This window comes from Microtus oregoni, unplaced genomic scaffold, assembly GCF_018167655.1.
Source record: "Microtus oregoni isolate MIOR12 unplaced genomic scaffold, Mior012 000028F_ref0000031, whole genome shotgun sequence".
Lineage (NCBI taxonomy): Eukaryota > Metazoa > Chordata > Mammalia > Rodentia > Cricetidae > Microtus > Microtus oregoni.
The window spans coordinates 21,993,143-22,006,631 of record NW_024543087.1 but is presented as its reverse complement, the minus strand read 5'-3'; the positions used below and the strand labels follow the sequence as shown (position 1 = coordinate 22,006,631).

The window sequence follows — 13,489 nt, the reverse complement described above, 5'->3', positions numbered from 1 at the left end:
GTCTCTGATGCCACTCTCCCTTATCTGGATTCTCTAAATTCATCTGTTCCAAATTGCTCTTGCCGCTGGCTACAGAACACTGGTGGTTTTCAAGTAGATACCAGCTCTTTCTGCAAAGCTGTGGTGGTCAAATCTTTGCCCAGATACTGGCTGCTGTTATTTCTACTAGATGGATAAGTGTCCGGCATCTATCTCCCTAAGTGGAAAAAGACTCAACCACAGGTCCTGAGATACCTTCAGCCACCACTGGCACATGTCACACTTTCTCTGAGTAAATTAAAGACTCACCAAGGAGCTGGTGTAGGTGGGATCTGAGGTGTCATCCTGGAGGTAGCGAGAGAGGCCAAAGTCGGACACTTTGCACACCAGGTTGCTGTTGACCAGAATGTTCCTAGCAGCCAAGTCCCTGTGCACATAATTCATCTCAGATAGGTACTTCATGCCAGCAGCGATGCCCCTCAGCATCCCAACAAGCTGGATCACGGTGAACTGTCCATCATTTTGCTGTGATAAGACAAAAAAAGGAGATCAGGATCAAGATGGGCTTCAGTGGCTAAACAGGAGCCTCGACAGCATGGCCGATGGCTTGTCAGCCCTCTGTCAGCACCCAGCAGTCAGCAATCCACTGCTTTCTCCTGCTCCTCCCACCTCCTCATCTCTTTCCTTGAATGCTCTGCCCTCTTCTTGCCAAGCCCTGTCGATTTCATCTCCAAATTACATCTCAAACCATCCACTCCTCTCCCTTTCCACTGCCACCATTCCAAACAAGCCATCGCCATCCATCACCTGGAACAGCCTCCTGCACCTGCCCCCTACAATCCATTCTCTCCATGGCAGCCAGGGCCATCTTTTCAAGACATAAATCAGGCTTTGTCACTCCCTGGCTTAAACTCTCTAATAGCTTCCCACTGCATTAAGGGAAATCTCCCAACTACTCAGTACAGCTTAGGAGACCCTAGGGACCAGCTACTACCTCGCCTTAGGCCCTAGGCCCACACACTCAAGATGCATGAAACCACAGGGACTGGAAAACTCTAGGTTCGGACTTGCCCTGGAGCTTCACAGTACCATTTCTTCTGTTTCTTTCTGTCTAAGCCCATCCCTATGTGCCCTTTGTTTTCTGCTTAACTGTTCCTTCCTCAAAGATGGCATTGTTATGATTCCCCCTTCCCAAAATGTAATTAGCGCTCTCTGAATATTATTTTCACATGTGTTACTATATTGCCTTATATTTTACAAGTCTGAATTTGGTGGATGTGGGTGTGTGACCTTCTGTCTTTGCTGTTTGATTCTAACTCTTTGAGCACAAGAACTTGTATCTCTTGAGGTCCCTGTAGTATTTTCAGTACTGAAAACTTTAACAGAAAATAGAAAAATGAAGAAAAGGAGGAAAATGAGGAGGAGGAAGAGGAGGAGAATGAGGAGGAAGAAGAGGAGAAAGAGGTGGAGGAGGAAGAGGAGGAGGAGGAGGAGAAGGAGAAGAAGAAGAAGAGGAAGAGGAGGAGGAGGAGGAAGAGGAGGAGGAGGAATCCCAACACTTTACAAAGCATGAGTAGTTGAGTGACCAGCATCACTCAGTATTTTCCAAACTCAAAGTCTCAGGCACATTCTTTGAATTTTCTGAGCTGGCACACTTTACTTTGCATAACTAACTTCACCTCACAGGGATCAGTGGGGGCTGAAGTTCACATGTAGTGTCTGGTACCTGGAGCCATGCTAGTGTCCCCCAACATTCCAGGTGCTCTCTCATCACTGGTGGACTCACAGTTTCAAGCATGAATGCCCTACCCATTAGAGAGATTTTCCAACAAACATAATGTGTGTCTTCCACTAGCCACATAGAAATTCCTGGGTCTTGACTCTGCAGACAGTGGTTAAATCAGTGGGTCCTGAGCCAGGCTGCCAGGAACTTCCCTTCCTACTTAGTTTAGCCTCAGTTTCTCTCCAAAGGGTAGTAAGTTGTATCCTATATCAATTAGAACATACAGTAAACATTGGAGGAGAGGTGGGAAGAGGCAGGGCACCTGAGGTCTAGCCTAGTTATTGTTGAACACAGGGACTGGGTAAGCCACTTTCTCTGCCTCAGAAGTCCACATGTGAAGTCCACAAGCGTAAAGTGTGAGGAGCCCCTTTGTATGGAGCATCTGCCAGATAGAGTATACAATACATCCACATCTATTATCTCATTGTGGCATGGATGGGAATGCCATTTTTGCACCTACTACAATGAGAGTTACTTTTTCAGAATCCGTCAGTAGCCAATGATTCCCTGGGGAAGGTGTATTGGTTAGTTTTATCAACTTGGTACAAAGCTAGACATCAGAGGGAACTGCTCCCATCAGATTGACCTGTGTGCCTGACTGTGGGCGAACATTTTCTTGATTAATGATTAACGTGGATGGCCTGTCCCACTGGATTGTGTCACCACTGGACAGGTGGTCCTGGGGAGTATAAGGAAGAAGGCTGAGCAAGCCAAAGGGAGCAAGGCAGCAAGCAGCTTTCCTCCACAGTTCTGCTTCTGCTCTTGCTGGAATTCCTGCCTGGATTCTAACCATGAAGGACCGTGACCTTCTAGACAAGCAAACTAGGACCCACCCCACGGGCCAGGCTGCTGCTGACTAACCGCTAACCACCTCCCCACCTGCCCGGAATGCTTTTTCTGTGACATTTTCTTCTAAGGACCTAAAATAAAAGTATAGCATTGCTTTGTGGAAAGACTGAAGGATTTGCTCATCTGCGAAGGATGAACGTACCAGGGATGGTTCAAATCCTCCTCCCGAGTAAACTCCCATCAGCACCTTCTCCAGAAGCCAGCACGTCTTTTGGGAGCACCCGCATTTTCCTTAAGCATATCTCTGAGAGATCTGCCTCCTCAGAAAGTCCCCGTGCAACTTCTGTAAATTATAAGAATGCTTCCCAGCTTCAAGTCACGTGGGCTGGATTTTTCTTTAAATTCCATTTTTCATTTCTTCTTCTTAAGTGTAGGTGACACGCTAGTGAAAAATTGGTATCTCACTAAAGATTCCATTCTGGGGAAGGGCAGCGGTGCTCACACACAGCGAGAAGGCTTCTGGCAAGCCTACAAGGCGAGGTAACTGTACTTTTGCTTAATTTCACTGCAGCTCTCCTGGTTTTGCCTTGTGTTTAAAATTTAGACCAGGCATCGCTATAGTCTCCATGGAGAATAGAGGCCGGAAGTGGTTAAAAGCTGGATGTCTGGAGAGATACAGTTTGGACCCTGAGCAAGTGATTTAGCCTCTGGAGAGGTGACCCCACACCTTGAAGAGCACAGGGTTATCTCTTCCTGGACACTGTGGAGGTTAAATGAGATCACAGGTCAGAGCTTTCTTTGGGGACCCTGTGATGCTCCAATGACAGCATTGATCATTGCACCCAGAAGCCAGGCCACCCTTTCCTCCAAGTCACCTCCTTCATCCATGGACCTCAAGTGTTCCCATTGAGGGAGACCTGGGTCCAGCCCAGGGTTCCTCATGTTTTCCTGAGTGTGTGAGAGACCCTCTAGGGTCCTCACTTTTGGGAAGCACAGCCCAGTGGTCTGTGCTTGGCATACAAAGGGTCAATACTGGTAACAGTTCCCTGATGCATACCCAGTGGTAACAGTGGTTGATGGAGACTTAATGACTCACGCTTCAAATCCAAATCAATTTGCAAATATCAGTGTCTTCCATTACTTGACTTATAAATGGCAAATCAGACTTCCCAGAATATGATCAGAGCCTTCAAGCTGGCCCTGGCAGAAGAAAAGGCAGGCAATATTGTATTGTTTTCATAGAGAAGATAAAGGAAGTCCAGAGAATCTACGTGAGCAGACTTAAATCACTCTGGGAGGGTTTGAGTTATCACAGAAGTCTAAATCCGGAGTGGCAAATTACTTCTGTGCTGACAGTCCATCTCTGATCCCCTGGTAATGGCTGCCTTCCGTGGTATGGAGGGAAGGGCTGCAGAGGCTTCAAGGGGAGAAAAGCCCCCTGTGACTGATTCTGCTGCTGTTATCTGATCTCCGAACTCCTGTTTTATGCCTGGTTCCCTGGAATATGCTGATTCTGCAACATATTTTTCTTAGGTGCTGCGGGGTAAACATATCTCTATAGGAAAGGTCCTGCCTGTTGAATTTACTATCTTGGTGAAACCTAAGGGTACAAACACACTATTTTTTTTCCCTGATGTGTTTTACTTGATTTATTGGAATGGTGCATGTTTGGAGGTCAAAGGACAACTTGGTTCTCTCCACTACATAGCTTCTGGGGCTTGAACTCAGGTGGTTAAGCCGGTGGCAAGCTCCTTTACCTGCTGAGCCATCTCGGGGGCCCTGGAAAATTGTTTTGAGTGACAAGTATTATCCCTTAATTACAGAGCGTGGTTGGCCACAGGCTTTGTAATTGCAGAGATAAGAACACCAGCATAGAAAATGAGCAAGGCAGAACCACCACCACCTGGTTTCTGGGCGACTTGGGGAAGCAGCGGGGCTCCATGCTGAGCTGATGGGAACAAACATGGAAGGAGACGCGGGCGGGCCTGGGTGGAGTGGTTTAAACTTCCTTCTCATTCTGAAGGGCTTTCTACTGAAATTGCTTTTCCTGCGAATGCATGGAGTCACTTGCCAGCCCTCGTAGCAGACAGGGAGGATTTAGGTATTTCCACTTTCATTGACAAATCCACTTCAGGAAATGAAACTCTTATTTGATTTGTTTGAAGAGAATGAATCATAGATTCTTTTTTTAACTAGACGAGAACTCTCCAGTGCATCCAGCTCAATGCCTTTAGTTTATAGATTGGAAAATTGAGTTAACGGACTTGCTCCAGGCCAGAGGGTGACTCATAGCAGAAGCTGAGGCAGGGCATCAGTCTCGGGGCTTCCAATCTGATATTCTCTCATTAGTTGCTTCTTTCTAGCTTTAGCCTATGAGTGAGCTTCCCTGAGGAAAAACATCTCATTTGACACCAGTCAGAGACTACCAAGTCTTCCAGATGTGGCCATCTCTGAGTGAACCAGCAGGGACCACGAGGCTCTACTTCAGAGCTTTTGACCAGACATGGATCTGAGTTTCAGGGTTGGTTCTAAAGATTAGGGAAGAGCCATCAGGTGGGTGACATTAGAATTTTGGTACCAAGAAGGAACTCTTTTCATTTAAAGCAATTAGCAATGAAGAACCACCTCTTGGGTATTCCCAACCCTTCTAGAAAATGGGAATTCCAAGTTCTGCCAGAACAAGGATGGATAATGGGTAAAGATGAAATGTGGATCTCTGAGGCTCTGACCCAAGGCCAGAGTGGCCACCCTCTCAAAGCTGCTAAGTCCAGGACTAGAGGAAAGGAAACAGCTGGGCAACACAAGGATTAACCCCCTTTCTCTATTCTTTGAATGGTGGTCCTAAAATTATCCTCCTTCCCAGAAGGTGGACCCTGTAGAACTGAACTGATGACCTATTTTTTCAATTTTATCAAGTAGCAGATACATCAATTAATGTTGCTATGCTCCAGGGTTCAGTAGTAAGGCTGAAATTAGATTTATAGATTACCTGCCTCCACGAGGTGTGAACAGTCAGACACGCTCCATTTCCCTGCTGCTCTTGGCACTGCCTGTTCTTGCTACCCCTTCTTAGTTGCACCCTCTCCTCTGGTTTTCTGTGTTCCTCTCTTGCACCTAGGTTTCCTCCCCCTGCACATACAGCTTCACTATCACGAGAACCCCCAGTGCCTAACAAACCTATGTGTCCTGGGCCTGAGGTGGAAAATGCTGTGTCTCAGAGGAGTAGCAAGGTGTGGCTTTGATTCCCATAGGCTCCTAAAAGATGATTCTCCCTGTCCTATAAGTGACCTTGGGAGGGACTCTGATTCTTTCACCCCTCTGGTGACTTTCTCTAAGGTAGAATCGAGTGACACCAAAGAAATGCGTGACTCTAGAGAGGGTATTGAGGATGGTCCAGAAAATTCTTGCCTTTTTGTTCTTGTTCGTTTCACTTCTCCAGAACATCTGACCATGAATTATTGCCCTAGGGAAAGCACAGAGCGTGTCTCACTCTCATGTGTCAACAAGAACAAAGAATGAGATGCCACGGGCACACAGCATTTCTAGAACTCTCTTCCATGCTCTAGAAATAATTGTGCATGGTTTTCACTCAGTCCACATTTACCATGGGCCCACTGTGCCAGGCACTAGAGTTTCAGAACAGAGACGCAACCATTCCCTCAAGGAGGCATGGGTTTGAAACCCCAATTTACAGCCCTTACTCCATTCCCACTTCTTCAGCTCCTCCAACGACTCAGCTTAGGCAATGAGCATGTACTGCCCTGAAAAGCCAGCTTCAGTATTGTCAAAGTGCAGCTTCTGATTGAGCCCCACTGCCACGCCCATGCTGCTCCTGGGAGTGGGAGCAACCATGCAACCATTGTAGATTGTGAGCCGTGCTTACTTTAACTTCTACACATACCAAGCTATCCCACAGTTCACCATTCGCTTCCCCACTGATCTGACAGGCTCCCCATGCTCTAGTCTCAGAGAGTGCTCCCTCTCCTTGATAGTCTTCCTGAAGAGGAAGACTCATTGTTCCACCCTGTAACATCTCAGCCCTTCACTCATAGAAACAAAGTGGTCCATGGGCAGGTAACAAGTGACAGCTCCTTTGAACATGCAGGTTCGAGGCAGGGAATGCAGCTGTGGTGGGCTGTATTCTGTAAGATGGGTATAGCAAGACTTCTCTTGTCCTTTGATCAACCACAGTTGCTGACTGGGTGTGGGGACACACATAGTCTGTTCACACAAAGTTCTCACTCAGAAGGCTCTGGTCAGTCTTTGATTCTGTTCCTAGACTCTCTGCTCCCAGACTTGATGTGAGATTCCCCTCTGTATGCTGTGAATACCATTGGTTAATAAAGAAACTGTCTTGGGCCTGTGCAGGGCAGAATAGAGGTAGGCAGGGAAAACTAAACTGAATGCTGGGAGAAAGAGGGCAGAGTCAGAGAGACTCCATATAGCCACTACCAGAGACAGACTCACTGGAACTTTGCTGTTAGGCCATGAGCCTCTTGGTAAATATAACATAATAGAAATAGGTTAATTTAAGATGTAAGAGCTAGTCATTAAGAAGATAGAGCTAACATGCCAAGTAGTAGTTTAATTAATACAGTCTCTGTGTGGTTATTTTGGGGCTGAGCAGCTGGGAACAAACAAGTGGCCTCGAACAACACACACTCACTAGATGTTCCCCTTGAGCCTCTTGGTCAGGCCTGATTCCTGGTCTAGGTTTGGCTATCGTCCACTCGCCCACTCTCCAAATGCCTCTGTGATCTCCTGCAAGAAAGTGGCTCCATTGTGAGCACAGCTTCACAAGCACATGTCCTGACACGAATCCTTCATGGATTTCTCAAACAGAAGGCATTCAGGTACCTCTACTTCTGCTGCAGGTTGGACTAGGGGATCACACCATTCTGTACAGATGTCAGGAAAGACTTCTGGCTGCCTGTGGTAGCCTTTAGATGCCTCTTTGGATGTCAGGAGGCTCAGGAATTTTTCTAGAAGATGGCAACCCATTTTCTTCCTAACTAGCCAACTGAAGAGAACTGGCTAGGAGGCTGACGATTCTAGTGAAAGGTAGCCACTGGAATCTGCATGAGCCACACTAGGCCATGAAGTCTCTGAGAGTCTCTTTAGACTCAGTAACTCATGAAGATACCAGTGACCTCTCTTTACTTCCACCATTTTACTCAACCTAAAACATTTATTGAGGCCCGCCCCCCCCAAACACCCTCCCTCTAAGAAGACCTCAGATTCTGCTTTGTTCTCTCTTCTTTAAAAATATATATTTAATCTGAAATACACTTAATTAGAATATAATTACATCACTCCTCCCATTCCCTTTTCTCCCTCTAGCTCCTGCATCCACGGTTCAGGGAACATCATGGAAGAATGGATGGACAGAAAGATTGTATGCGCCAGGATGTCAGGAAGTCTGCTTTGAGCCTGCCCCTTAGAAACGTGAGGGCATAAACAAGACCCAAACAACAATAGTGTCCAGAGACCTGCTAATGAGAGAGAGGGAAAACCTCACGGTGGGGGAGTCCCGTTCCTACACCAAGAACTACAGACTACTAAAGGCTGCTGAGAGAGGGTGAATTAGCCTCTCCCACGTGTGAGTCCCTGATTTGTTGTACTGTACAAAGTCATTGTTCCCTTTCCAGAACAAATCTCTGCTAACATTGCCAAGGTCAACACCTGCCTACACGTGACCAGCCAGTCCTGAAGGCAGACTATCCTTAACACGGACACTTCTCCCCCTTCTCCCCAGGACCTTTGCTCTGCATCTGACAGTATTAACATCACCCATGCCCCTCCGTGGCTCTTACCCTGAGGAAAGAATCCAAAGCACCGTTCTCCATGAACTCGGTGATGATCATGACAGGCCGACTCTTGGTGACGACACCCTCCAGGCGAATGATGTTGGGATGGTCAAACTGGCCCATGATGCTCGCCTCACTCAGAAAGTCCCGACGCTGTTTCTCCGAGTATCCAGCCTTCAGGGTCTTGATGGCCACATAGATTTCCCTCTTGCCTGGCAGTTTCAAACGACCCTTGTACACCTCTCCGAACTCCCCTGAAACAGCAAGCGTGCAATTAGGCTCCTCATCCTTCTCAACCTGTGGAACCACAAGGGGAGGCATCTTACCAAGAACAATGGTGCTCCAGGTAGGATTGTGATTAGAGCGGAGAAATGGAAATTGGATTCGTCTCTATGTGACTGTGATGTCTAGGCAGTAATCAGTTCATAGGGAACACGGAAGGAATACTAAAGTACACCCCATGGGCCAGTTCTTAGAAATAGTTTGAGTAGACAAAGTGGAATTTTACAACATATCCAAGTTTGGGTTTTGTCCCACACTTAACGTGTGCGTGTGTGTGTGTGTGTGTGTGTGTGTGTGTATCCCAGATGAAAACTTAAAACAGAAATGGTCAGATTGCTTTGGCAGAACCGTGGTTCATTTTCAGCAGAGTTGGTGCACAAATGTCTGGGCGATGGAGGATGTGTGAGTACTGTGGTTGATGTTCCCACATTGAACACATGGGTGGCTACTGTGTCCTCCAGAAAGCAGGCCCTGAAAAGTTAGGAAACAACCAGGTTTATCCATGAAAGACAAAAGGGGAAGGAAGCAGGACTGGGCAGCGAGAGCCCCAGGTCACAGCAAACCATACCCTGAGCAGACCTGACAAAGGCTAAGCCAGCCAAACAGACACATTCGTCACCCCAATCTCCCTGCCAGGCTCACTGGCTGGGGGCTGCTTAGAGGAGCCGGGTCTCTGCAGGAAAGCAGGGGCAGACCCAGGGAGTATTGCAGCCTGAGGCCTGGCAGCTGAACAGTAAGGCATTTCCCACGTAGGCACAGGCTGAACACCTCTTTGGGTGTGCCATAGGATTTCAATGTCTTCTTCTTGTTTTTTTCTTCCAGTAAAATCGCTAAGAGCAAAAACAATTTTGATGACACCATTTCATAGCTGTCTGAAAGAAGAAGGTCTTGCCTAATGCGCTTTCAAAAGTTATTTGATGGTTTCACTTGGTTTTGTGATTTCTACTTCTTTCCTGGAGAGTAGTTAAGTGTCTCCTTGCAAGGGCTTCAGTGAAATGCATGTCACAGGCCTGTCACGAGAAACAGGGGCTTCTGTTGGGCAAACTTTCTTTTTTTTTTTACTTTAAGCTTCTGAAAGAAAAATGATAGCGTAAAGTGTGAACAATCAGATAAACTCCCAGCCACATTGAAAAGACGCGTTAACAGGCTCCCGCACTTTAGTCCAGCGCTCCTTTTACTTCCTGCTACAGAAAGCACTGGAAGAAAGCTACGCAAAGGGACTTTTATGCAAAACTGCCCTGAATTCTCCTGGACATGACACTATGTGGGGCTCCGGGAGAAGCCGGCATAGGCACTACTAGGAAGATTTCGTCCCAGACCTCATACTGAGATGGCTATCATTTGGAGCATTTGGCTTCGACATTGAATCATGTGCGGCTTTGGTGAATTGCTTGAGGTCGACTGAAACTCTCTCAGGTTTGGAGCTTGCACACCCGCTGGAGGACCTGGTGCGTGCCTGGCATGCCAACGAAAGTCAGAGTGTCGTATGCATTGTTATTTGCTTGGCCTTTGCCTCGTCCACACTCTGACCGTCAACTACTGGGATTTTAGCACTGCTTCATCCCAAAGAAACCTAAGCAGTGGTGCTTAACACCATACGTAAAGGCAGCTCAAGGAGAAGGATCTCAGCTCAAATCACCTGCACTTAGATAAAGAAGCCTGCCGTGGTGGTACATGCCTGTAGGAATGCCAGGGAGGTGGAGATGGGAGGATTTCCTAGGACTCACTGGCCAGCTCTTCTTATTGAATTGGTGAGGTCTAAGTTCACCACCCCAAAACGTAAGGGACAGCGATCAAGAAAGCTATCCAGTGTCGCTGGGCGGCGGTGGTGCATGCCTTTAACCCCAGCACTTGGGAGGCAGAGTCAGGCGTTTATCTGTGAGTTTGAGGCCAGCCTGGTCTACAAGATCTAGATCCAGGAACAGATTCCAAAGCTACAGAGAAACCCTGTCTCAAAAAATCAAGAAAAAAAGAAGAAAGCAAGCTATCCAGCATCAACCTCTGATCTTCACATGTACACACAGGTGAATAAACACACCAACACACATACATGTGTGCCCACCCACCTCTACCCACATGTAAGAAGGCTTGCACAGCAGTCGATGAACACGGAATGCCCATGTCAAGGAATGGTTGGAAACCACCACACCCATCCCAGGGAATGCCTAGAAATACCGGAAGTCAAAGGTGAGTGACATCCGTTGACTCTGAGAAATACTCATATGATGTTACGTGAAGGAGAGGAGGGAAGCGAGCGACAGAACATCATTTGCTGTGTGTGCCCACGTGGGACACGTCCCCCCAGTATAAAAGGAAAACTAAGGAAAGTATATATCGAATGTATTTTTAACATCAAATTATTTTTAAAGAATGGTTATATGAGAAGGATGGAGATAGGACATGGGAGTAGAGATTAGTAAACTTGGTTTAGATAATTTTATGTTGAGTTGCTATAATAAGCATAACTCGAGTAGTTAAAATGCAAAAAAATTTAAATTCGAATACTAAACAAAGACCTGTCACATATATGTGTTTCTATATATGTGTGTGTGTCTGCATATATGTGTGTACATATATAACATGCATATATATAGTAGAAATCAGCCTTCTGGTAACCTAATATTTAGCAACTATGTATATAAATAGTATGTTTGATAAATAAAAGCTAATTGAATACTATTAGTTAGTATTTCTTCTTGCTGCCATAATGAGTTCAGTTTCCTTTAAGAGAAAGGTATAGCTGAGAGTTTAGGGGGAGGGTATGCTACCATTCCCTCTGGGTGAAGATAGCCCACAAATATTTATCTACTGGACAGCTGCTATGGCATACTTCATTCCATCCAATCACCATGAAATTCCTACAAATAAAATGTCCACTTTACTAATGAGCAAATTAGCAAGGAGACACCCAAAGTCTGTTCCCAAAGCAGACAGCTGAAAGTCAGTCAGGGGTCTGGCCACACCCACTCCATTTCTTACCATTTGCTACTGGATGAAAAGTTACAATTCAGAGAGCATCCTGCCTAGCTTACAGCTTCGAGCCATTCTGTACCTGGCAGTGACAATCTTAGCAAGTCAGTCTCCAGGCGAGAGCACAGAAGCAGAGTTTCTTCTTTGTCTCCTTTCCTCTCTCCTTCTGACCTCCCCTCACTTTCTTCCTTTCTGAGACATGGTCTTCAGTCCATGACATCCTTAAACGGGCAGCAATCCTCCTGCCTTGCCCTCATGTGCTATTGCCCAATTCAGAATAATTCCAGAAGTGGATGCCATCCACCCAAGACTCTTGCCTGGGACTTCGGCAGAACCATAATATTTTTCAGTCTGTGTGTGTAGTTTGGGAAAATGCACTAGATTAGCATGACGTGCCCCAACCATACACATAAACACCCCAGCTGAGAAACGCTGCTCTGTGTTAGCTGTCCCTGCAATTAGAGCACAAAGACTTGGGTATCGTTGGAGATTCTGAGTAGCCGACCTGGGTGCAGCCTGAAATTTATGCATTTAAAAGCTGACTGCGGGATTAGTAGCTCCTGGAGGAAAATGAAAATATAGGACTTCTTGCCCCCAAATTCTGAGGGATTTCAAGATGGAGACCGGAGAGCATACAACCGAAATGGAGACCTTTCTGATCATGGGTCCACGCCTAACTGCAGTGTCCACATTCCTTGCTGCCCTTGCTCCTGTTTCTGGGGTGTAGGTGTGGCCAAGGCTGAGAACTGTGCTTTAACCCCCAGCATCCTGTAAACAGATTAGCGGACTGCCCAAAGCCCAGGACTCTGAGACGTCTTTTGACTCCGCTGAGCTTATATGCCGACTGCCTCACACTGCACATGGCCAGGAATGTAGTGTAGGCTTTACTGATCGGAGAGGAAAGAAAGAAGAAGGGGGTGGTAACAAACCAGGAAAGCATGCTGTTGAGAAGCTGTCTCCCTCGGGACATCGTAGATGAGATTACTTCTATGACTGACAAACGTTACTTGACCGTTTGATCTTTACGGCTAACCTCTCTTCAAGTCGGTGCTTCTAAGACTGGAGCTTCAGATTATATCAGGTTATATCTTCTGTGGGGTTTCATCTCATTCTTTGAAAGTTAAAAAATAAAAGTGGGCTCTCTTTGGGTAGGGTGAGGTGGGTGTAGTTTCTGGTGACTTTAGGGCTCAGAAATTTCTTCGGCGGTGATATAAAGTGTGGGGATTCGGGAAAATTAGAGATGTTTAATAGTTTCTGAGCCAGGAGGCTTTCAAAGCACAACTGCATAGCAAGTTACTGAGTATCAAGGTGTCCCTCGGAGATTAAGTGGCGCCGGAGTGCAAGGGGGCAGGTCAGGGAGGAAGTTTCACGTCTACTCCAGCCTGCAAGCTGGTCAATGGACTTTGGCTTGGCCCTTACAGCTCTGGGACTCATCACTACATAACAGGAAGCCCCAGAAGGCTGCCTTCCCTTCCTACCTGGGACTTGAGACAGGGGTCATTATGGATAACAAAGGGGAGGAGGCATAAGTCTCTATGGCCTTTCAGGACTTATGGGTGCTGTGGAAGGTGTCTTTGCCAGGAAGCTGGCATGGAGGATATTCCCAGCCAAGTCTTAGCATGGTCAAATCTAGGGACTCTGGCATTCAGCATTTCTACGGCTTCACAGGGAAGTATGAGCCCATGGCCATATTGCCATTAGCAATGACAAGGAAAATGCAGGACTTGTGTTGTTTGTGATCTACGGAGGTGCTATTCATGTGTATTCTTTAACTTCTCTACTAACTTTAGTTTGGGTACCAACTTCACAAACTGCTCTTGCCTGAGAGTCATGGTATGCAAAAGACAGGGGAACACCGGCTGTGAACAGACTGGATCGC

At 46.7% G+C, this 13,489-nt stretch overlaps 1 protein-coding gene across 1 annotated transcript in view; it reads right to left on the bottom strand.

Annotated features, from left to right (window-relative positions):
* Ephb1 (EPH receptor B1) overlaps positions 1-13,489 on the bottom strand; it is a 437,502-nt gene that overhangs the window by 49,639 nt on the left and 374,374 nt on the right. The window contains exons 11-12 of the mRNA XM_041677153.1: positions 8,365-8,612; positions 289-504 (exon numbers count right to left, since the gene is read on the bottom strand). Coding sequence (XP_041533087.1) covers positions 289-504; positions 8,365-8,612 — 464 coding nt within the window. The remainder of the gene's footprint in view (positions 1-288; positions 505-8,364; positions 8,613-13,489) is intronic.